General features: G+C 44.2%; 1 protein-coding gene across 2 annotated transcripts in view; it reads right to left on the bottom strand.

Annotated features, from left to right (window-relative positions):
• Positions 1-25579, bottom strand: part of LOC135993286 (vascular endothelial growth factor receptor kdr-like) — a 132566-nt gene that overhangs the window by 41836 nt on the left and 65151 nt on the right. For both annotated transcript variants that reach the window (XM_065643016.1, XM_065643018.1), the window contains exons 10-12: positions 16743-16893; positions 13756-13855; positions 5384-5492 (exon numbers count right to left, since the gene is read on the bottom strand). In XM_065643016.1, the coding sequence (XP_065499088.1) occupies positions 5384-5492; positions 13756-13855; positions 16743-16893 (360 nt within the window). The remainder of the gene's footprint in view (positions 1-5383; positions 5493-13755; positions 13856-16742; positions 16894-25579) is intronic.

The following is a 25579-nucleotide window of genomic DNA, read 5'->3' as shown; positions in this document are numbered from 1 at the left end:
ACACCCATTCTTCACATCTGATGCCCTGGGATTCCAACATGTCAAGATGATGCTTATCAAAAAGGGGGGAAAGCCTGAGGCCAGCAGGACTTCTCTAAACAGGAAGAATTAAAGCCCAGTGAAAACACCGGGATGTGGCATGAGCGGCATCTCTCCTGAATCTGTCAAAACCAAAACAGGGAAAAAGTGCCCTTTTGACTTAGTTTCTCTTCTAAGCATTTGCTGCTTGCTTTGGCAAGAGTCGTAGTACTCAGCTAGATGGATCTTTGGTTAGACTCAGTTCTTTAGTGAGCTCAGTGATCTGGGAGACCTCCTGAGATCCCTCCAGCCTGAGTTATCCTTGATCCCAAGTGCTGGGTCTCAGTGAAAATATAAAGGGATTCCAGGTAAAGTGATGAGGTGGGAGTTTGGTCACATTACCCGAGGTAAACCACAGTGAACCCCTGCAAATCTGCAGGGCAAGCTAAACCTGGGCCTTAAGCAGTTAGGCTGGCAGCCCCATTTGCAATTTCTTGTGCCTCTCGGGAAGCCTTTCTTTCAGGAGAATTTCTTCTTACAATTGCAGTCCCGTTTGTTTTTGCAGGGTGAGTTTCCCCGAATGGCTGAGAGAGAAATCCCACCCCAGGGAAAACAATTCTACATCTCCTAAGGTAAAGCACCGGCTTGGGCACGGGGTGACAGCACAGGCTGGAGTGCCCCAAGATCCCTGACGTGCTGGTGCAAATGCCCTATTAATTTGATGTGTTAATTCCAAGCCTAAATTGTGCAGGATGCTCGATAGTTTTGCCTTGATACCAGACTTCACCAGTGCAGGGTTTTTTCTACCGACTTAACATTCCAGGAGCAGAGGCTTGGCTTGTTTTTCTTATCATTTCTTCTACTGACATCTTTTATTTAGCATTTGAAATATTTTTAGCTGGAACCTGTGCTATTCTCTTCCATCTTGTTAGCCTTTCAAGAAGCTCTTTCAGCTCCAATAGAATATTCATTGATTTTCATTACAGTGGAAAGAAAAAGAGAGGAAAAACAAGTCTCTCTTGCTCTCCTCTCTCTTTTCTCCTCCTACCTGGATTATCTGGGGAGTAACTGCAGTTTTGAGAGCACATTATAAGTCAGTTCATCTCTTAGACTACTTTGCTTACACAATCTTGAACCTGAGCAGTCATTAACTTCCTCTCTCGGAACAGATACAGGGTTTTATAAGACTCCTAATAAGTTGGCTAAGAGAATGCACCATGGGGCCTTTTCTCTTTTATCAGCAGTCACCAAACATTTGTCTTTCATATTGTATTACAGTGTAGTAGCTGCAAATTTCACTCTCGACTGTGCGGGATTCCATGGCAAAATAGGGAAATGAGCCATTGGGGGAAGGTAAAAAGTCAGCATAAATCAAAAGAAAGTCTGGCTCCATTTGTATTTACAAGGAATTAATTGGTTTTAATTTCCTGTGCTTTGCACAATAATCTGCGTAATTCAAAACTTCTGCTCTGTCCCAAATTCCATCCCGGTGCCTGTCAGGGTGGGGGGGTTGCCATCAGGAATATGCGTGTAGGGAGAGTGAGAAAGAGAAAGGGTGAGCCCTACCATGCGAAACAGCACAGAGCTTTTCATAAATCCTGTAAACATGTCAGGAATAACCAAATTGAGAGCGGCAAGCAGTTGTACAACAGCCCCGTTCATCATTGTTCCAGTATCTGATAGCAGTTTTTAATCTCATGTTTGAAATATAGTATTTTCTTTCTGGTAGAAATCTTTAACTCAATTTTTCAGAGTTGTTTTTGCAATCAGATAAGCCCTTGAAAAAGGCCTTTTATTATTATTTGTTATTCTTATCATAATTCATTTATATTCCAAGAACATTGAAAAGGTTTCATATGGGTGGGATCCCATTCTGTTGTATATAGTACAGTTACACAAAGGCTAGAATTTGATTGACTGTGGACCTACAGTAATATACCTTTGCCCTTTCCAAGGTGCAGAGCAGAGATTAGAAGGTAAACAGTACTTGTTCGTGGCCGAGAATACCTCCAGGAGACATCAGGTCAGCTTTTCCCTGCCCTAGGAAGGTTGCAGTCTGCCTTGGGTGTCCTTTGGTGCATAACTGGTGGGGGACAATGAGACGAGGTGGCTCTGAGCATCTGATGGCTCGCCTACATTGCCCGTGACAAAATAGTCATCTGACTTAAATGAGGACACGGATGTCAAAACCGTGGTAGGCAAGATAGGCAGGAGACAGATTTTGTTTCAGCAAGAAACAGTAAAAATTATTTACACGAAATAAAAATACTGGAATAAGAGTTAGGCCAGGGCATGATGAATAACACTGCTGTTCTACTGCATTGCTGTGGGAGTTTCTGCTGCCAGGAGCAGGTTTAGGAGACGTTCAGCGGGACACAGACAGTCAGGACATCTGCAGAAAGAGCTCAGAGAGGTGTCAGGGCTGTCGGTGAATGGTAAGATTTCTCATCTCATTGGACCCCTTATATGGTTTGATTTCAGCATGATCTCCAAACCCTGTTGACCCTTCAGTGAAATGAATTCTGCTGGCAAAGAAATGATTTAAAAATAGATACCAGTGCTATTTCTAGTGTCCGTGGGAGTTTTTGTGGGGGCTCTGCAGTGGGAGAACAAAATGGCTGTTGATATTATTCCGTGGGGATAAATACGTTTTTCTGAAATGAATGTGGTGGTGATGAAGCAGCAGACTGAAGTAAGACATGTCCCCAGAGAGCAGGGGCAGCCCAGACACCACCTGATGAAGTTTCCCTGTCACAGTGCCGTGTCCTGACAAAACATTTCACCCCTGACCTACTGGAACAGGTTTTTGAGGGAAAAAGAGAGTTTAGCCTGTGTATCACCTTCAGATTTCTTACCACGGAGAAGTTAATTAAGCTCGATTCAGCCAAAATGTTTGAAAACAGCTCAGTATCCACCAGCTTGTTTGTTGGGAGGAGATAATGGGAGATCAGGTCTTAAAAATCAACAAATTGCTGAATTAGTTGTGGAGTCCCTCAACAAACAGCTGTTTTGCAGAGAAGAGAGCACTGTGAAGTGCTACCAGCATTTGCTAGATGTTGTCCTCAGGGCCCACACGTCACTCGTGTGCTCTCAGTCTCTAACTCAGGCTTTGTCTTGGCTTCTAGGTTCAATCTGCATAAAATTAATCAGCCTAGCAACTGCAAAGCGCCCTGCGTAGAACCTGGTGCTTTTGGACTTCTCTGGTTTGGTACCTCCCGAGCTGTCCCTGAATGTCCCTCCAACAGGGAGATCGGAGGCAACTCCTCGTGCGAGTAACCTGGCAGTCGCTTGGGCTGCTCCATGTGCACCCAGTAGAAGACACTGGTTTTTCATCTGTGGGGCAGACAGAGCTTCAGCAGCAGCTCTTACAGCAGCCTGCCCGCTTGCTGGAGTAACACGCATCGCTCAGCAGAGGAGCACCACGTAAAAAAAACCAGCAGGAGGTCACTCTGCTGCTTTTTTACCACCGCGACATGACCTACTTTAGGAGCAGGATGGACACATTTAGAAAGATTTCATTTCTAATCCATAAACAGCCTTATTTTTAGACACAGCACTTATAAAAGTCAGTCATGCTAGTTCAGCATCTGCCTCTTCCCCAGAGCGGCACAGACTCAGTCTTTTCTTCACAGGCGAGAATATATCTGTCTTGCCAAGCCTTGTTCACCTCCTGGTCTGTTTTGGTGAAAACATTTCCACCATAAACACTGTCAGAAATTTTGTCCACTGATTCATTTCCTTCATAATTAAAACTGCATGATTAAAACATTTGTCTCTCACAACATTGCTAGATTGTTCTCAAATAAAAAATCTGAAATATTAGCCCACTGTGGGGTAAAAAAACCCTACATAACTTTATTATTAAAATAAAACATAGTTGTGAAGGGTGCATGGATTGATCTAACCCTTTGAATCTGACCTTATGCTAGTTGCTTATTTAGTTGCTGTGGCATTAATTTTAGTCACCGAGCATTACGAAATCCTGTGAATAGCTTGGGAACATACGGCTTTGAGTAACCCATCCAAACATAATAGCTGGCAGAATTCAGAGCAGAAACAAACCCACGTGAAGACTCAACACTTGGAAGTGGTGAAGTGTAAAATTAATAGTTGGTCTTCAACCTGCCTTGGGCATCTTGAGGACCTCTTAGGTCTAAGCTGTATCTGCAAAAAATGCACCTTGGAGGGCTTTTCCTAAGTAAATAAGAGTTAGGGCTTTGGAAAATATCTTTTGGAGGCTTAAACCCTCGTCTTTCTCCATTGGGCATTAGGGTAGTACAAGGAAGATGTAAACGGAGGTAAAATCTTTCCCCCATATGGCATCAGCTTCGTTATTGTTGGATGACATTTTTCGTATTAGCAGTTCTGTGGAATAAGAGTGGTAAGAATCTTTGGTGAGCCCTTCCTTGGTTAGTCGAATTTGAAATGTGCCGAATTACTTTAGAGCAACAAACAGCACGGGACACAAGAGAAGCAGAGGGGAGCAGAACGCTGCCACGAGCGAGCTTCGCCCTCAGAACTTGCTTCACGGGGAAGAAACCGAGTAGTAAGAGTCAGACATTTACCTTCCAGGACACTTCTGCACTCTTGGTTCTAAAAATTGTTATTTTGATGCAAATTCTACCAGCCAACACCCACTCATCCAGAAAGCGAGCACAGAAATTATTCCGTTTGTTCTGGTTAAGCACTTGAACAAGGCTGTCCCTCGACTCTTCTCTTTTTTTAAAAACTCCCATTTCTCCTAAAAGCATTATGTAGGTCTTGATCTCACTACTAAAGAATTTCTATGTTGAAAGGTTAAGCAGATATTTGTTTGGATTTGTGTTCTTTGGAGAAATATCATGTCCACCTCCTCCCTCCTCAAAGGGCACTGCAAAGGCTAATTGCTCAGGCAGGGATCCAGTGCCACAACAACTCCCAGTGACACCAGCCCTGGATTAGGGCTGAATATCGGCCTTACTCACCTTTGCTGACTTAATTGGAGACCAGCCATTCTCTTGAGTGAGGGAGAAGCTTTAGGCCTTTGGAAGACTACACAGAATTTAGCTTTTGCTGGAGGTTACGTGAGGACAGTGCTCACGTGTCATGAGAGTTGCTTTAAGACAGAGGCAGCATCAGGGCCTGCATCTGCAGCTTGACAAGGGCAAAAGGGGCATCAGCTCTGCTGTCAAAATCATGTCAAACTCTGCGTTCCACTGATGCAGGGCCCAGCCTTGCATGTGGTGAAGAGCCTGGGAGTGCTCTGCAAACACAACATTCAGGGATTCCCAGAAGTTTTCGTGGGCACTCACCAGCCATATAGAACTTTAAGGTAACTCAGATCATCAGCATCTGGTTTTTGTGTGGTCTCTCTTGTGTTCTTTACCTGAGACGTAGAACCCAATGCTCCTCTCTTCTTCACCGATCTTGTTTGAAGCCACACAGTAGTAGATTCCTGACGCACTGCTGTTTTCCATAGTTAGTGTGCTCACAATCTGCCAAGCAAACAGAAAACGAGTAAAGGCTTTGCATGTGGTGTAGGCTTAGCAGACAGGCTTGAGAGTAGTGGATAAGTCTGTGTTTTATGGTAGAAAAACAGTTCACAAAGGAGCTTCCAGTAATGAGTGAAGCTCACAAACAGACAAGTGCATCTGTTAGGTTTTTGGTCTGTCATCTCACATCAGCTCAGCCCAGTTAATTCTCTTCCCTCCTCATTCCTAAACCTTCCCCTTCTTTTCTTTCTGTCTCCCCAGTGAAAAACAGGGTTGCCCTTTGACACACTGCCAAGTTCTTTGTGTGACAACATCAGCAAAAAGCTAAAGATTCATCTGATCTGGAAGATTCATCTAAGACGCTGGAAATGCAGTCCCACATCCACCTGTTTTCCTTTCTGCTTTTTAGTCCTGGTTTCTGTGGGTAACAGGACACCCACATTTGCGTGGAAAGCAGATCATTCGTATGCATGTGGTATAAAGAATATTGTGCTTGGAAGCCCCTTGATTTCATAACCCTTCCTGAGAGCCTTAACCAGAACTTGGGCGGTAAGTCAGGGAGCTCTGGAGAAGCTGCCAGTGCTGAGGCACGTGGCAAATGCAGAAAGAAAGGGAGGATGGTGAAGGAGAAGGAAGGAAGACTTGTCCTGAGCTTCACTACAAAGAAAAAGGAAGCGGTTCAGTTACTCATGGGGCTTGGACTCTAACTCATCCTTAAGAACTTGTGTTCCTTAAACATGCTAAGCCTTCTGTGTAAGGACTTCTTAATGAGGAGCCAGCCGTATGGCACTCCCCTGTCCCTGTCATGATGCAACATCACCAGCTCATGGAGGACTATCCACAGGTCATGGCTTTAATTATTTCTAGTACTTTCCTTAGGCTGTGAGCAAGAAAGCAGGGTCTGACCCACCAAGACAGAGATGTTCTTGCAAGATTACTTTGCTTCCCCTGCAGCCATTCACCTGAGGAACTCTGAGCCCTCACATTTGGAACAAATATCACTTTCTTTGCCGTCATCTCTAAGGACTTTGAGAATCAAAACTTATAACACCCTCTGGCCCTTTGTCCTTATCACCAGAGAGTGCTTTGAAGTGCACAAAAGCATCTCTGGACTTTCTTTTTAATATCCTAAACTAAACTCGCACAAGACATTCCTTTACTCTTCATAAAGCTGCACCATGAATGTGTCTATAGCTGTGTGGGATGTATTTTCAGAGAGATATTTAAGATTTTCTGAGCTTTGGCACTTTAAATCCCATAGGGAAATGAATTTCAAAGGTTTTGATCCCATGCGCATTTTACATTCTAATGGGGAACATTTTCCTTTTCACCTCAGCAGAATAACGGGTAAGTGGAAAAGTATCTACTTTTCATGGGCACTAAACATAGAAATTAACCAATAATAGATACAACCCAAATTTAGGGGTGAAAACAGGAGACGAATAAACCCAGCTCCCTCTGGTGTCCAGCAAAGAAAAAGCTGTGCAGTTCTCATTTATTTGTGACATGAAAATAACTGTAACTTGGATATGAAATCACCCAGAGGAGCAGTCTGCTCCTTCTTGTTGTCCTGCAGCAGTGGGCCTAACGGCACAGGTTATGACCAAGCGCATGTTCGGAGCGCTGCCCCGACTTTAAGCAGCAGACACTGCATTTCGAATGACTGCCGAATCAGGACCAAGATCTTTCTTCTCTTGATTATTGGATCTTAGAATTTTATATCTGGGAATAGAAAAAGCCAATATAAATGCATGTGCTGAGGACAGAAGGGGATAAATTTGGACAGCTGTTTAACAGCTATAAGTCTGGCTAAGTGACAGCTCTAGATGGGAAGTCAAGGATAATGCTGTACAGCCAGTTAAAATCATGAAGGGGAATGTAATTATCCATTTTGGAATATGTCCAGAGTGTCAGGGGTGACACTGTGACTCTTCTAAAAACTGATGCGATGCCTCGAGCTACATTTGGTGGCCCAGAGGTAAATGCACATATACTCATGAACACACACAGATGCCGACGTCTCTAACTACATAACTCAAGAAAAGTCTGACATGCTGGTGGGGAAAAAAAAGGCAAAAAGCTATACAGAGGCCTCATCTTAGCTCATCTCAGTTGTGTCTAGATGTGAAGGTGAAAAAGATGTTGAAATGATGGTGGGAAGCAATCTGCGGACAAATTCTTGGGAAAAACATTACTGAGGAAAAGTAATGTTCTTGTTCATGTGCTCAAAATCACTGTTATGCACTTGGATGCCAGTTTGCTACACACCTGAGCACAGGAGATAATGCACTTCACTGTCTTCTCTTAGAACCGGCACCTCCCAGAGTCAGAGTCCTCCGAAATGTGACTTTCAAACCAGAAGCATCCAGCAGAGAAATATATGTGATTTTAGAGCCGGAAATGAAGGATTTTGAGTGATTTTCTTGTAATAAGATGAATCCCTTAAGATCATTATGCCTCAGCTTTTCACTCTAGCTGTGCTCCTGGGTAAATCCCTGAGACTGGGAGTCCAGTTATCTTTCCAGCATCTTAAATAAAGTTCTCAGTTGCCGAACTAACCTAATGCTGGTTCAGTCCTCAACAAGAGCAATGTTTTGGAACACACACATGCTATACCAAAGGGCATCCAAATCCTCCTTCTCTCTATGAGACCACATCGCTTTGTCTTTTACCAAAAGGAACCTGAAACTAACATTTAGGAAGCCAGCAGTGATATCTGCTTTTTATGAAGTACCTGTAGATCAAGGAGATCCCATTGAAAAGTAACACCTATTAATCCAGATGTTAAGCTCCATATTATCACAATGCTGATGTTTTGTCAGTTGTTCATCACCTGTTACTGTAGGCAACCCAAGTTGAACAAACTTGAAAATTTGGAATTTGCCTGTACTTGGTCATAGTGGTGTGTAGGGATAAGGAAAAAATTGTTTTAAATGCCATCCCTATACTTGCAATGCAACCATTTCGAGGAAAGTCTGCAAAAATAAGTTGAATGAGAAAATAGTTTGAACTTGAGCAGCCAAACATAGGAATGCTTTCCTGTTATTAACAGTGAAAACCGTTAGCAGACTTTAGCAGACTTCCCTCCCAGTGGAGTGGCACAGTCCCAGTATTTGGCGACCTTTAGTATAGAGTGGAAAATTTCTGAGGGGATAAGCTACTTTGTGTGCTTAGTCCGTGCACCTGGGAAAGTATTTTCCATTCTTAGAATCACAGCCAGGGTAGAAAAGTTTGAGACCTGTTGGCATTTGCTACATCTAGACTCATGAAATCACAGAAAGACCTTGGCTGCCCGGGTCCGCTGGTGGTCTCCTCTGAGCAGGGCTTTCTCCAAAGATGTTTCTCATGCATCCTACTCAGAAAACTGCTCCCAGACAGAGCACAGCACTTTCTGCTGAGCCTAAATAATAAGTTAAGCCAATAATAAATAATATTACATTAATTAGAAGTTTGGACTTTTTAGTTTACCTTCCACTCCGTGTCCTAGTCAAGAGCAGTTCAGCTCTTGACACGTTAACCCTTCCCAATGTACTCCAGCCACATGCACAACCTCTGCGGCTGTTCTGTCCTTAGCTTTTGTGCAGACTGCACTGGAACCAATGGTAATTAATACCAAATTATTGGCATGTAACGTCTAGACATCTTCCTAGTGGGAGCTGGGCTGAGATCCTGTGAGTTCCCCGCATACCAAACACCAAACATCCTTTGGACCCGTTTGGATTGCCTGTGTTGAATTTGGAAGTAAAGGGCTCCATTTCCTATTACTTAACCTAAAGGCCACCCAATACTGTGAGTCTGAAGGGATTATTAGCTAATAAATAATTACTATAAAAGAATAAACAAAGTTTAAAACTCAATAAGAAAAGAAATAAAATGACTGATCTCTGAAGAACAGCTATGACAAGTAAACAGACATTGCTGCTGAGAAAACCCATAATGGAATAGTTCAATAAAGTCCATATGTCTTGCACTGTAATGTTCCCAAACTGATAAAAACGAGCTATTTTAGAAGCAGCCAAATAACATTCCACAGCCATATACCATGAGTGTTTTGAGACATCTTGTAGTAAGGACAGAGCAGTGAGACCTTTTTTTAAGCCGGAGCCAGCATGAATTAATATATCTTGTTTTTCCTTGCTTTCTCTTTCCTTTGTCTAATCTCTCCCTCCAACAGCTTTAGTTAACAATTCTCTCTTTCACTTCGTTAGCTGTATGTGGGCGAGGATGAGGAGCAGAAAAAGTGGGTGGAAAACTTCTCAGCTGTCTAATTCTGGCAGAGCTGGGCTGGAGGTGGCTGGAGGGAGATGGAATTATAGGAACGTCACCAGAGACCCCACAAAGAAAATATTCAGCTAGCTCCCAATCCATCTACTTGAATGGCACAGAATAACACTTATTTTTATAGCTTGACAATTCTGATCCGCGATCTTAGTTCATTCATTCAAAACATGCTAAAGGATGGACTGAGGATAAGCGATAAGAGAAGCCTGTGAGTTGGCTGAGAACTTGTAGGGTTTGCTCTCATCTCTGGCAGTGGGTTTTTCCCTCCCTGTGAAATGACAGCAAGCATTGCCGTCCTCACAGCGTATGGCAGAGCTGATGGTGGTATGTGCCATCGGGAAAGGTGCTGGATAGGGCAAGAACCTGCGGAAAACCGGAGATCTGAGGTGCCTGTGGAGGAACTGGTATCCACTTGTGGCATGGAGGGACTGATGACTCTGGCCCTGGGGCAGGTGGGTGGGTGCTGCCTACTCATGAGCAATGGCGGCCCCCAGGCTTCTTCCTCACACCCAGGGCTTGCAGGTGAGGCATTTAAGATGGCAAGAAGACAAAGGGACATTTCTTATGTCCCTGCTGCTAGCCAGGCTCTCTCAAGAGACACTAGGGTAGTCCCTGTGCTCCTGTGCTTGAATAGAGCCTCAAACATCTGAGAGTGGAGACTTTGTTCACCAGACGCATCCCACTATTCTAATGTAGTCTTTTTGTTCCTTCAGGAGGTTTAAACCTGGCATTTTGGGTCAATTTTTTAAGTGATTTTGAATTTCACCAGCAAAAGAGATGGATGATTTTCATTGCAGGAACATCCACACGGCCAGGCCACTCTCTCATATGTATATGAATGGGAGAAAAGAAATTATAAGAAACCTCCAGTGAGGACTGAACTATGTATGGATTTTGCTATTCTTTTCTGCTATGTCTTGTCCTCCCAAGCTCAGAGCAGTATATTCAGTTTAATAACAGGACAGGACGGGACGGGACGGGACGGGACGGGACGGGACGGGACAGGACGGGACGGGAAGGGAAGGGAAGGGAACGGAAAGGAAAGGGAAGGAAAGGAAAGGGAAGGAAAGGAAAGGAAAAGGAAGGAAAGGAAAGGAAAGGAAAGGAAAGGAAAGGAAAGGAAAGGAAAGGAAAGGAAAGGAAAGGAAAGGAAAGGAAAGGAAAGGAAAGCAACAGCAATCCAGCTCCTTGCAACTCGAAGAGGAAATTCAGGCAATTCATGGGTGTTTCACCTGGGGTTAAAAAGCAGTCTTCAGAGGTAGCTACACAGTAGTTTAAATCACAAAGTGAAAAGTTCAATATTGACTCAAAACCACCGGGAACATTAAACTAGTACGATGCAATTGCCTCAACCACCATTTGACCAAAATTCCAGTGAAGTACATCTTAACAATAACCACATGCTTTTCTTTAGTAATGAGACCCAGCCCTTAGAACACTTGAGGGGCGAAATACACTTCTCTCTCTGTGGAATAAAAATTGAATAATCATTGTGATGAATAAGGCAAGAGAGCTCAATTTTACATGCCACTTTTCTCAAATAGATGTCTGAAGATCTTGGTGTGATCAGAGATCACGTCAGGCATTAGTGGTCTGCTGGAAAAGTTCTTGCATGCTGCCCTGCAAACTAGGTTTTGAGCAAGATTTTGGATCTGGTAATTTCTGGGGGTTGGTTCCCATATTCTTAGCAGCTCTAACAAGTTAATGCATTTTCTCATATGTCACTGAACCAGCTGAGGGTGAACTCCAGGGATGCTGAGAAATCTTAAGAGACAAGGTAAATTCCACCTTCTGCCCTGCGACTCCAGCTGTCATTGGACAGGCTCAAATCACATAGGAAAAATAACCAGTCTCAGCTAATCCCAGCTTCATAACACAGTCAGTAAAAGCCACGCTCAGTCAGACTCCAACATCTTTATTATTTCATCTGGCTAGTCAATGCAGATGAATTACTTGCTAGGATATGGTGGGAATGGATTGAGCTGTTTCCTGTCTATTCCATTTCTGGTGGGAATAATGACTGATAAAAACCAAGGAAAAGTCTGAAGGCTATGAGTTTTCATCAGTCTCTTTTTGAATTATATTCTATTATCTAAAGACTCCACTTAACACAGATTGGACTTCAGAAAGGGGGAAGGAGAGGAATTGTCTGCTAATGTAAGCAGGGACACAGTGCTGAAACCTGAGATTCATAAAATCTAGTTTGATTAATTTGAATAAATCTTAATCAGGACGTAAAAATTATTAGGAATCACCTCAGAATGTGTTTTCAACTAGTGGATCACTGGGAGATTAAAATAATGAGAGACTGGAGACTGCTGCATCTTCTCTTTCTGGGGAAATTTGGCGATAGGGGAAAGCTGGGAAGCCCCTAATGATACACCAACATAGACTGAGTATGTTTCACTATCCCTGCATGGGGGACAGCAACCAACAGATGTTTTTTGAGTCACCACAGTTGTGAAACCCTTCACTTTTAATATGTGGGCTAACATAACTCGAAGGCTGATCATCAGATAGAAACTAAGCTCTCAGATACCAGATCATGTATTTAGACAGACTGTATATATGGAGAGAAACAGTAGCCATGAGAGCTGCAAAACTCTTGTCAGTCCATGCAGCAACCAGAAAGGCTTAGAAAAGGAAGCAACTTTGTAGGTACATGTCACCAACCTCCATTTTTTACAAGTAATTACCACGTTGTAGTTGCTTTTACCCAAGATCTAAAATTATTAGAGAACACATTAAAAACGGAGCTTAAGGGGCACTATGCCAACTAAATAAATCCAATTTATAAATATCTTCCAGCAAGGGGAAAACTCAGGAATGAAATGCGAACGCTGATGTTCTCCTTCCCAGGCCAACCTCCATGTTTTCAGAGCTCTATTTTAGATTATGTTTAGAGCTGGAAAATCTCCATGAGAAAGAGCAGATGGCTAAGGCACTGATCCTGCCAGATGCTGATTTAGTCTGGACCTAATCCAGAAGAGCACTTTAGCTTTATGCTTAACTTGAAGCATGGGAGGTAGCCTCAGAATTATCCTATGCTTCAAGGTATGTGAGGATATGAACTGCAGCATTTAGCACCTTGCAGGATTAGGCACTAAACCATCTGGAGCATCTGCCTTGAAACCTATAGCTGCAAAACCACTCCCGAAGCCACAAACCTCTCTAAGTCCAACCAGGGTAAAACAACTGTCTGAGCCAGACCACAGCATCTTCTCCAAGGCATGGCCAGAAATCTCTGAATCTACAGCAGAACAGCGGCAGCAATTTCTCAAGGATTAGCATGGACGTGAGTGAACAGTTTCACTCAGCATCACCACAGGTACCAGGGAGGCACTGAATGGAGAATTCATAGTTCATGCAGGAAATGTGCTCCCAGTGCTGTTTGGAAGGGGAAGCAGACAGGGAAGTGGAGAAGGAAGGAGATCTTCCCACCTTCACTGGCTTGGTAACATGGTGGGCAGCCCAAATGGGTAAAGACACGTTGAGACCTCCAGCTGAAGCAGGCAGGTTCACTCTGAAAATCAGGCCAGGCATCTCTGGCCACCATAGGCCTCTTAAATTACACAGCGGTTTAACTCCTGCTACTGGGAGAGCAAGGTTGGGCAGCACAAAGTGGTCTCTAAGTGCTAAGCATTTTAATGAACTCAGAGTCTTTATCAGTTTCGTGCACTTCACAGGACCCCTCTTGCACTGAACCAGTCTTACACTTTCTCAAAACTGAGGGAGACATAGAGGTTTTTGACCCAAAAAGTCTTTGGAGAGTTTTAAACAGGGTATGTGACATCATTGCCAGAATCCCGGCATTTTATAAACAGCGGAGATCTGAAAATGATCCCAGGGCTGTGGAATTTAAAGCATGCTAACAACCCGTGGAGCTTGGGAACTGCACGAGAGAGTGCCCTGTGAGCACGGCCTCCCCTCCGGAAAGCCCACTGCTATTCCCTGACATCATTGCTCAGATTTTCAGCACACATACCTTTCTTTTATCCTCATGCTTCATGGTTTCGATGCTTCTGATCTTGTTGCCTATGGATGTATTCTCCCGAACCACAATTTTTTGCCCGTTGGGGTTGCATCTGGAGGTAGAAAAGCAAAGGTGGTGGTCAAGAACAACAACTCAGTGCAGATAACTCAGGGAGGCATTATTAAAGACAAAGAATGTCATTCTTAATAATCTTAGGTCTTAAAAACTCATAAAATCTGTTGCTGCTGGAGATTGTTCATTCTTCGTGAAACTACTGTATTCCTTCATTGCAACATTTCAAAATAATTTAGGAAGCACCTTGACAGAGGTAGACAAAAATCAGTATATGATCAGCAAGGAAACATCCCAAACTTTCTGAAGATTGAAAATAGAAAATACTGGGGAGCTAATTAAATCATGTGAGTTTAGCATGGCTAATATGAGTTACACTCCAGCTCAATGAAGCCGTGCCTCTTTAAGTGCTCTTTTAGCACTTGCAATGCATTTAAAAATTCAAAATGCCAGTCATTCAAATCTGCAGGGAGGTTAATATTGCTGAGTGTGTCTATCTGTCTACTCAGCTTTCCGACATGAAGTGCAGGCTGAGAGAGTAGAATGGATAAATACTGGGATAAGGATAGCAGAAAGCTCCTATAACACTGCATATTCCCCAGAAGATAACCATGACGCAGTCAGTTATCAATCTTCGTTTTTGAATTATGAGCAAAGAGCAGTGTATGTAGCACGTCATGCAGAAACGTATATCTGCACCAAGGCAAAAGGCTTTTCTATCTTCTTTAACTGCAACCCTTGGAATAAATGAGCAGAGACACAGGTCTCAGGAGCACAAAGGTTTCAGCAAGGCTGGAGCTCCAGGCATCCTGGTGAGGGTGCCGCCAGTTGTACAACTTGAGGAAACCTTTGATTTTAGTGTTCCCAGTTCAGCTCCAGTCCAGCATAGCTGGGTGTTACAAACTGCGAGTCCATGACGGTCAGCCAGTGAAGTCAGTTCGGTTCCAGAAGTATCTGGGATCGCACCTTGCAGCAGTCGGCACAGTGCACAACAGGCAGGTGTCCTCACAGCGCTTCCCGTGGCCGGTCCCAGTGGCCTTGGGGCCCACTGGAGCAGAACAGGATTATAGGGGGTAAAATTAATATGGACGTCTGCCAGTGATAACCAAGGGCCGATGCTGTAGAAAACTAATCTATAAATCAGGCATGCCTTTGCCAAATCCGCACGAGACGTACGGGTAACACCCTGGGTCAAGGCGGGGTTTATAGCTCTCAAAAAGCCTAATTAGAAGATGTCTTGAGTGACTTCCTGCAAGGCACAATTCTGTCTTGAGGATGAAGAGAAAAAGCTCAAAGGAAGCAAATCACATCACAGCTATAAGGAACAATGATAGTGCTCTGGGATTCGAAGGGCACTTGTGAGGAGGGGGGAGAGAAAGAGAGAGAGAGGAAGTGAGACAACAGAAGGAAACAGGCTCTGTGTCATTTCCCACAGGAATCCTCCTACAGCTTCTGCTGGAAAAAGATAAGGCTGGCCCAGGGGCCAGAAGAGGTAGACGCCACTCTGGAATTGTATTTAAATTGATAAGATCAGAGCACTGGAACAAGGGTTATATGAGGTCTTTTGCCACCAGGTCACTGGTTTGAATCTGGCTTAATTCGGCATTCATGTCCGATTCTTTCTCCCTAGACAGAAAGGTCTGGAAAAGATTTCAGGTCATCTCTGTGGCCTTCCTACAGAATACATAACCTGTTTCCTTATGGGGTTTCCATTCTACTCTTGTTGCAAGCTTGTGTGCCTTCTGCTGACCCACGATGCCAGCAGCCCCACCTGAGCCTGCTAATCTCTGCCGTTTTATTCCTGCAAGAGCAGTGTAACTCCCTACATGAGGTAGCAGGTTACTTCCCTTGTGGAGAGACACAAGGTCACTTTTTAGACCCAACCTGAGACTAGATCACCCGACATCACTGCAACTACTGCCGCAGAGAACCTGGGACAGGAGCTTCTCTGTGATATTTCCCTGTCTCGTGGCTTGCCATTCGCAGCGCTTGGAAAAGCATTGAAACGGTGAGAAAGTAAGGAACCGTCCAGCAATTTTCTCTCTTGCTTCCTAGATCTGCCTTCAGGTTTTTTTATGGATGGAAAACCTGATTTCAGCCCTCTCATTGCAGGAAATAGTTAAAGTGCAGTCAGAATTGTTATACATGGCTCTTGGGGCACCAGGGGAAGCATTGACACCTCAGCCAGGACCTCTCTCTATACATCACTCTGCTCATATAACAGCAGGAGCAAAGACGATGTCCACTTGTATAAGGTGAATCTCGAAAGGCATCTTGTGTTTTAACTTGCCTGATTCCTCTCTGATAATTTTGACCCAGTGACTTGCTTCTTCGGCTTCACACCGCCAGCTGCCTCCAGACCTCAACAAAAAAAGAGCCCTCACTAAGGTGTGAAGCCTTTGGCCACCTTTCCCAGCTTCTGCAACGCAGGTGCTGCCACAGGAACCCATGCTCAGTGTGCACTAGTGAAGATAACCCTTAAAAGTGGCATAAATTCCATGTGGCAACGAAATGAAGCCAATTCTTTGGCAGGTTTGTCTGACAGTAGCTCTTACAGGGAGAAAAAAATGTGCCACCTCCACACAGAAAGCACCGATCTGTTTTTTTCTTAGTCAGCCATGTAGGCTGCATCCAAAAGGTGTATGAAAAGATCTTGGTAAGTCAGAGAGACATTGCTGGTCAAGCTAGAGAAAATTCAAGCCTGATCTTCAGTCCCTTTAAACTTACCTGACACAAATCTGATAATATAGAAGGTGCTTGTAGCTCCAAAAAGATCATACGCAACTAGATGTCTGCATGAGATCTTCAGGTGGGAATCACTGCTTGTGATTTTTAACAATGATAAATAAGACATACTGGAAAGAAAAACTGTCTTGAAACTACCAAACTATTTTGCAACACGTTCACCTGTAGGAATGTTCACTTACAGCATGTCTGTGAGGCTGCAGGGCTGCCACTTCCACTCAATCTTCGGGTCAGGATTCCCGCTTACAGTGCACTTGATTTTGTGTTTGCTTCTTAATTCCACCCGCTCAATCTTATCAAAATCAGTTTCCTTTTCATAGATTTTGGGTCTCTCTAAAGAAGGGGAAAAAAAACCCAAATGAGCAAATTTACATCCATGGTCATGGTCCTGTTTCCGTCAAAGGTTTTGAAACTTTTGGCTATGATCAATAAGTGATGATTTAGTGAGGCGACTGAAGTTGTAGGGAAATTCCCAGCAGTACTGAAAGCATACATTCACGGGAACAAGGGTGTGTCAGAAAATACACTGAAATCCTGCCACATTCATCCTAATAGCTTTCAAATGTTGTTGGGAACCTGCTATCCTTCCGGAAAGTTTATGCCATGAAATTTTGGTCTATTTACTGTGGGCAAAATATAACATCATTCGACGTCTGATGGCACCTTCTGAGAGGAGCCTTATCAAACAGCTGCTGCCCTGCAATATTGTTACCATTGTGCAGGTTCTCCCCAGGGTTTTGGGAAAAAAAAGTCTTTTTGATCTAAAAGCTTTGCTTTTCTGTTTATGTGTAATGTGCACGGGATGCAGGGGTGAAGAAAGCAAGGAAGAAGTGGTGGGGAGAAAACACTTGTAGGGTAATGCCAAGAAATTCTCACCACCAGCAAAACCATTCAAAATGTCACTGCATTACTCACATCTGGAGGGGTTGCAGGATCTCACCCTTGGGTTGGAAATCTCTCAAGAACAAACTTTTGTGTGACACTTTCAGGGCTGCTTGTTGCCAGCAGGAAAGAAATGCTTTGTCCCATCTACTTCCAGCTCCCACGGGAACATGCGAAAATGAGAAATAATGCTAAAAAATCCCCAAAGTGAACTGAACTTTTCCTAACCTCGGAGAGGGTGGGTTTGAGTTTGGGGTGAAAGCACAGGCTCTTCCCTTATGCAGACAGCTCTGCCCATCCTTAGCCGTATCTCTTTGTCTGCTTCTCATAACAGGAAATCAAACAGATTTATTGGTGGGGTCCCTCTGTGGACACCTCCGCACAGCCAAGTGCGGCCGCTTTACGCTGAGGGCTTTTGACAAGTTGGGAAGTGAATGTAGATTAGATTTCTATTTTTCGGGTTAACTTATTTTTTCTGCTGTCAAGGAGGCCCCCAGATATGTAAATATGAGCTACTGCCCACCTCATCAATCTTGAGCCCTTTCCCTCTTTTTTTAATAGCTTTTTTTTCCCTTCCAGCCCTCTGCTCTAGGGAGAGGACTGACCAGGCTGATCTCGTGTCTCGGTGGGATCCTCACGTTCCATCTCTCATGGCAGCCAGGTCAGACTCTGAAAGATCTTCTGACCTCATCATTGCCTGAAAATACATCAGCATTTCCTTCTCCACCACATGAAAGGAGTATTGACTGGAGCTGGTTCAGCCATACCCTAACTCCCATGCTATAGTAAAACATCAGCTGCTTTAAAGAACCTTCCTTAGGTCACTATTAACATTTCCCTTGAAAAGTCCAAATTATAGGCCTTGTTTGGTTTTGTTCATATTCCCTTTCTCTTTTTTGATCCCCTTTGGTTGTCTTGTTTCCCTGTCTGCCTGCAGATGATGTTCTATCAGGCTCCAGATCTCCACTCCTCACTCCTTCGTCCCCTCAGACCAGGAGAGGGATTGTCTTGTTGTGAAGGAGATGAGAAGGGAGCAGAGTCAGGGTCTGTCCAACTCACATGCTTGCCTGTAACATGGACACGATGTCCTGCACCGCATCGCTCTGGGTTATGTGACATACTGCTGAGCAAGTGCTTTCAGATTCGTGAGCAATTCACGGGACAAATTATTGGGACTAATGTTGGATTTCCTTGTAAGTGGCATCTCATTTCCCATCAGTAAATTACTTCTGATCATAAAAATAATTTTGTAAAACTCCCTGGGGAGAGAAGCACATTTTTCATTATCTTGGCCATTTTTCTGTTCAGTCTCAAATCCTGTATTCAGCATGTCTGGACTGACCTCAAAAGTGTGATTTTCAGTTGGAGAAAGAGACTCCAAGTTCAGTCTGACAGGTTACTCTAGTGTTATGTGAAAGGTTACTCAAGTGTTGTATTTTCTGGGCTGTAAGAACAAAGCTTTACACACTTGGGGAGGGATACAGTACATTTGTGAGGTGTTGTATGCATGAAAGTGTAGGGGGAGACAAGGTTTGATTACGGTCTTTTAATATGAGGAGATTTTTCTGTACTCTTGGGTGAAATGATGAACATGATTGTCATTTAAGTTATCCTTCTAAAACAGAAATAATCATTTTATCTTGATTTAATTCAAATGAGAACATATATGAGTGACGAATGAATTCCTAATTCCAGAATTACTGTGTGGCACTTTTAAGTATTACTTGAAACCTGAAATGAGTCAAAATGATTCATCAATTGACATAATTATTATTTATGAGGCTTAAGCAATTATTTTCTTAAAACTTGAGGGGCTGGCTAAAAATGTCTCCCCATCATTTCTTTCACAGTGCCTTATAACATGGTTACTGTGGGTTCGGAGCTAATTAAGGGCATGACTCTCTAGAAACTGAAGCAATTTTCTAAGTGTCTCTCTCTTTTTCCCTGTGGATGTTCTAACAGTGGTCAGTGTCACTCTGCAAACGACTTTTCCTGCTGGGCCAAATCCAGCCCAATCAGTGATGGAAACGAGTTAATAGGCTTCTGTGGTGGGTTCTGGCCTTTTAGATTTGCTCAGACCATAACTAGATAGTTGGCTCAGTGGGCTGGCGTCTGCAGCTGTCTCACCTGCAAAAGGCTGTCCACATTAGCGTGATGAGTTTTTAGTCTAAAACCAGTGATTATCTAAGGTACATCTAGTAGTGTATTTCTCAGATAACTCTCTCCCTCCTACAAACGCTCCTTTGCTTTCTCTTTCGTGTTTGCTTGCTAAGCAACATGGTGGATTATGCACAAGCTCTTGTTTGCTCATGTTTAGGTGGGAGGTAAGGCTTGGGGTAGGAATCCATTTGTAAGCACTGCCAAAATCCAAGTATATTTCTGGTTGCACCTTAAATTATGCACCTAAAGTGCGGATTTCATTGAGGCACTTACATTTGCATGTGTAGTGCTATTTTTTAAGCATGCAAAAAAAAAAAAGCTGTTGGGAATAGAGAGCTTTAGCAGGCATGGGACTAATGGCAGTTCAGAAGGTGAGCAAGCAAGCGGGCTGGCTCTGTGCAGACCGCACAGTGCTCCGTGCCTGCTCCTGCCCCTGTCCCTGCCCCAGCCCTTGCCCCTGCTCCTGTCCCTGTCCCTATTCCTGCTCCTGTCTCTGTCCCTGTCCCTATTCCTGTCCCTGTCCCTATTCCTGCTCCTGCTCCTGTCTTTGTCCCTGTCCCTGTCCCTGTTCCTGCCCCTGCTCCAGCTCCTGCTCCTGCAGCCAGGGTGCTGCTCTCTCCCTGGAGCTCTGCAGCGGTGCGGGGAGCCCGACCCACAGCACCCTCAGCTCCCCTTATCTTGAGCTCACCGAACACCTTCCTACAGAGCCTTGTCCCCAGCCAGCAGTCCTGCCTGCTCTGGTAGTGCCGAACTGCGAGAGATCTTTCACTAACTCCATTCCTGAGCTGCTGTACCCCTCGCCATCCCACTGCTCGCTTCGCGCTCCCCCCGGCACCGGGATCTACCAGCTGACTCCCATCCCTTGGCCATTGCCCTCCCCAGGCAGAGTTTTCTCAAGAAGAAGCCAAACAAACCTTAAAGGCTTTCTGGTCTCTGTCAGCGTTTGGAAGACGCAACGTTCAGATAGCTTTAAATGTATTGAAATAAATGGATTTTCGTCCTCTCTGGCTTAAAGTGTGATTGTATCCCCAACTGGCTTTGCAGAGGTGCAATTGCTGGTGTGAGAGCTGACCTGAATAACTAAAGACTTCGCTGCTGCTGCACTGGGAAATGCAATCAAAAAGCAGTTCAGCTTCCTGTAAATTTCAAATTGATCAGCATTATGCAAACCTCACCTTACTTTCTAGTGTTATCTTTAGTTTGGGGCATTAGGAGCAAATAATATGTACAAGGATTAGGGTATCAAACCTCCGCCATTCCGTCTTTTGCATGAGGCTCTTTCTGTCCCTAAATTCATTGCAGATGTTTTATGGGGTTACACACTTGTCACCCAAAGGAGCATCCAAATTTAGAGGACAGCACATAGCAAGTTTCCCTGCCTTTTTTAGAGAAATTTTGCTTTGCTTTCAGTGACCTCTGACTGAGCTGCTGTTCATGTACCTTCCCCACTGCCATTTAAACTGGGTTTCAAAAAATCTTTTCACGCAAAGCAGAGTGGCCCAGTGAGGCATTTAGTCTCAGCCTTATACACTTTGCTGGAAATGGGGCTTCATTAAAACTATTAATAGAGGGGCAACTTGTTTTCTATTTATCCTTTCTGTTTCCCGAAAGCAAAAATAATTTGCACTTCAGAATCTTTCATCTGCTGTTTGTATGGTACTTAATGGAAATATAAGCTCTGCAAGTCACGCTAAGTGAATATTCTGTATGGTAGATAGGAAACTCATTAATACAGGTTCGGACTGGTCAAACAGTATGGGAAAAAGAGGATGAAATTTCCCTCAATGTAGAAACACTTCGTGTTCAGCTCACAAGTGATCTTTGTGGTTTGTTTTTTATTTTTCTCTTTTGTTAAAAGGAAAGAAAGAAAGAAAGAAAAAGAAATGAGTTAAATGACCTGAAAACAAAACTTTTGTTTCAGGCTGAACAGAACATTGTGTTTGACCCCAGCTGATTTTGTCTGGGTGTTTTTCTTTCTTTCGTTCTGTTTGCTTTTTTTTGTTTTATTTTGCGCAGCACTACACACAAGGCTGCTGTGAAGCGGGTGCACGGCTTTGTCCCCACGGTCCCTCTGAGGAAGCAGATGCCAAGATGAAACAAGTGGCCAAAATCGCTCCGTGAGTCAATACCATGGCCAGGAATAGAACTAGGGTCACCGATTATCGGTCTCCTGCCTAATCTCCAGCGCACACACCCCGCTGCTCCATTGTAACCCACTGCTCCGGGCTGGGAACGCCGGCAGGGTGGAAGCAAACAGGAGAGAAACCGTGCAGCTGCGTACGGGATGGACAGAGATTGCAAAAAGTCACAGGCCACTTGACCTGTCCTATGGGGAATTGTGTTGTTAACGCGGCAGCGCAGCTTGGTTTTGGTTGGTCGTTTTTATGGTGTTTGTGGTTGTTTTCTTTTTTCTTTTTTTTTTTTTTCTGACTTTGTACTGTCACTTTTGGATGTATCTGTCTTCACCTTGTAGGAAAAAAGCTCTTTTCCAATCCTGCGCCACCTCAGATCTCTCATCCAACCCCGATGCTGGGGAAAAAAAAAGGGTTTTCTCTCGTCTCTCTCTCCCCATCGTATTTTTCATGGCTAAACAGAGTTCAAAAGCAACCGTGTAACAATGAACTGCTTAATTTTTAGCAGAACAGGCAGTTTGCAGGGATTTTTGTCTCTGCCCCCTTTGCCTGCTTTTCAAAAGAGAAAAACAACAGTTAATCTACCTGCAGGCTTGGCTGAGAGCGAGCATAGAAACCACATGCTGCCGCTTTCCAGCTTCCCCCACCACTCTGGTTTGTAAGGGCTGTCAGACAGAGATTGCTGCTGCAAAGACGTGAGACAAATGCTTCGGATTTTTCTGGCAAACTCCAGCAGGCCCCCACCTTCCTCTTCCTAAAATTGCTTTGGCTACTTCCAACAAAATGAAAATAGCTCATCCGACTTTTTCATTAGGGGCTCTCCTGGGAGCGCACAGAGCCCAAGTGGAGGCTGGACTGCAAAGCCGCAAGTGGACGAGGTTTGTGTGATGTCAGTGAGAAAATTCTTCATAATTTGCTAATAATTAGTGTGCCAGGAAGAGCCACTGCAGTCCGTTTGTGCAGCTACATTTTTTCTTTTCTTTTATGTATCTCCCAGAAAAAAATCAGTTGTTTCTCCCCTGCCTGTGCCTGATAAATGAGACTTGAAGGAAAGGCTGGAGCACTGTATCTCTTTGCCCTTGCTCTTCTCCAAGTGTCTCCCCACGCAAAGCACCAGCCACAGCCAGTGCCGCCCGTTCCCAGGAGAAAAGCAAAGCGATGGGCTTGGGGGGAGCACATTGCAACAGCGGTTGGATGCAGACAGGCTGTGTTTTATTTGGGGGTTTCTAGTTTGCTTGGCTGGCCCAGAAGGTGGAAAATGAGCTTTTCTATTTTGACTTTTCTTGAATGGGTCATCCTCCAAGGAGCTATGCAGGAGACGGGTAGATAGACAAAGGAAAAGCAGTGCTGGCAGGATACTGAAGCATGCAGGCAAGGTGAAGGTAGATAATTTTGTGTGGCTCTGCTTCTCATATCTGGCTCAGTACTTTAACCTAAACATTGGTTGGGTTGCAGTAATAATTAAAAAAATCCATGTTTCTCACAGTGCAACACTGTCCAACTTAACAGGTTTCAGGGGCCCTTCCATGCACAAAAAACTACAGGAGTCTCCCCTCATTTTTCAACTGGCATTAGATGAGATCCATCACTCTAAGAGCTCTTTTTCTCTGAACTGGCAAAGTCCAAATGTATTAACCTCATCCTGAAGGCTCATTTCCCTCTTTGGACTCTTTCTGGGCCTGGTTGAGGTGACAGGGTGTTGTTCACATGGATCACCACATATTTATTAACTTTTATGGAGCTAATTCTCCCTAGTAACAAATGGAGGTATAGCCGGTCACCTGGCTGAAATAACAAGGAGCACATGGCAATGCACATGTGAATTCTCCATGTGCCCCTTTTATTCCACTTCTTGCCCAGGAGAGAGGGAATTCATAAGGAGCCTGTGAATTTCTATTGCTTATGGTAGAGTCTATTTCTAGCACTTAATCCCGTATTTCTTATAGATCCAACACAAGAGCTTGGGGGATCAAGGACTCTGAGAGGGAATGTGATTTCAATTGACTAGAGCAGCTGGAACCCAAAGCAATATTTGCTGGAAGAGCCTTGAGAGAGCACAGGAGAGAAACTTTGGGACAAAGAAGAAAGATGAAGTGGCGAAGGAGGTTATTCATCCCAGTTGTGGATTAACTTCTGCCTCGGTTCAATCTTCACTCCCAACGTGGTGGTCGGAGCACGCTGACCGGTCCATAAAGGGCTCAGCGAGAACCCTGATACATGCAGGTGACTTGTGCAAGGGTGAGAATGAAATGCAGCCTGCTCACCCATAAGTAGATTGGAGTTTTTTTGTTTGTGTTTTGTTCTGAAACAGCTTTGTACTTCAGCCCGGAATAACTCTTTTCTCCCACGTTTCTCCTTCTTGGCTGGCTCAGATGTGCAGCCACCAGCTGTTTGGTAGGATTGTTCCTTCTTGCTCCCTCCCCTCCAAATTCTTCAGGACATTATTTTCTTGAAGGTTTTCTCAATAAGAATTTAATCAAATAAAACAAAAACACAGCAACCCGCCGCTTCTTGGACAGGGTTTGATGTGTAAATATGTAAAGAAGGAGTGTTTTGAAAATGCAGTCAGCTACCTCCTGGGGACTCGAGTCCTGCAATGAGCCAAGGCGACTCCACAAGGGAGATATGTGCTCCTGCAAGATTAAATTCCAGCTGCAGTGGGAGCACGGCTGACCAGGGGCACAGCTAAGCCACTTCTTAAAGAGACATTTTTTGAATAGCAGCCTGATTGTCCTCCAGGCCAGGCGGCAGCGGCACGTCTTCATGTGCCTCCTCCCTGCACACCGTCAGCCAGGTCCTCGCCTCAGTGCCACCCTGCAGCTCTGCGAGTCATTTGCCCATTTTGCTCCTTCTTGCCTCGGTGGAGCTGGGACGATGGATACCCCTGCAGATACTCGTCACTTTTATGGCCATATCAAACTTTGGGAGGAACTAGCTCCTCAGATTTTCCTCGTTAGCATGGAGTGAAACGCCTTGCCCATACAGTGCACACTATGTCAGAACTACTGTGGTTGCTGCGTATAAGCTCCTGTCCTGCAGGGCTCAAGCAGATGACTTCTTATCTTGTTCTCATCCTACTTAAAGGGTTCTCTTCTGCTGCCATTATTATAGAACAAAATACACCACAAAAATTAATATAGTGCAATTTGATGAGTGAGTCCTGCTGCTATTTATTCTTTGTTCATGAACAACAATTCACACCACTATTAACTTGAAAATTCCTCTACCCCTAGTTCAAATTCACAGTGATGGGTTTGTCACAGCGCACTGACTGCCAGTTATCCTGTCTGTGATGCTCAGGAACATTAACGATGTATTATTTTGAAGAGACTCACAGGAGAGGGGGCTGTATGCTTACTTATAATTTCTCCAATGCAGTGTCCACTTGCAACAAAAAACCCCATTTGAATGACATTTCTCATTCAGAAGTCTAAAGCATTTTCTATCTTCTCTTTAATAATATAGATTAGAACTTACTTCCACAGACGCAGCTCTGAAATTTAAGAGAATGGCTCTGGCTTTTGGGCAGCAATGCCGTTACTGAAAAAGAAATGTGACTTCTCAGTCACTGGGAGCTGGTTCATGGTTATGTACTCGGCATGAGGCTTATCGGGTGTTGAATCACTGCAGGCTCCACCTTTTAAACATGATGCAAAACTGATGCTCCTACCACTGTGTTCACTTGCGAGCTCAAGAGGATTTTTTCCATCAAGTCTGTTAATCCCTGTGTTCAAATTCCAGCTTCAGTAATTGCAGACTGCCTATGGTACTAAACAGAGACATCGATCACCCCTCCCAGCTCAGAGGTGGTTGTTTCAGTGGTGGGCAAGGTAATACCTCCATAA

This window comes from Caloenas nicobarica, chromosome 12, assembly GCF_036013445.1.
Source record: "Caloenas nicobarica isolate bCalNic1 chromosome 12, bCalNic1.hap1, whole genome shotgun sequence".
NCBI lineage: Eukaryota > Metazoa > Chordata > Aves > Columbiformes > Columbidae > Caloenas > Caloenas nicobarica.
This window is presented reverse-complemented; position numbering and strand designations above follow the sequence as displayed.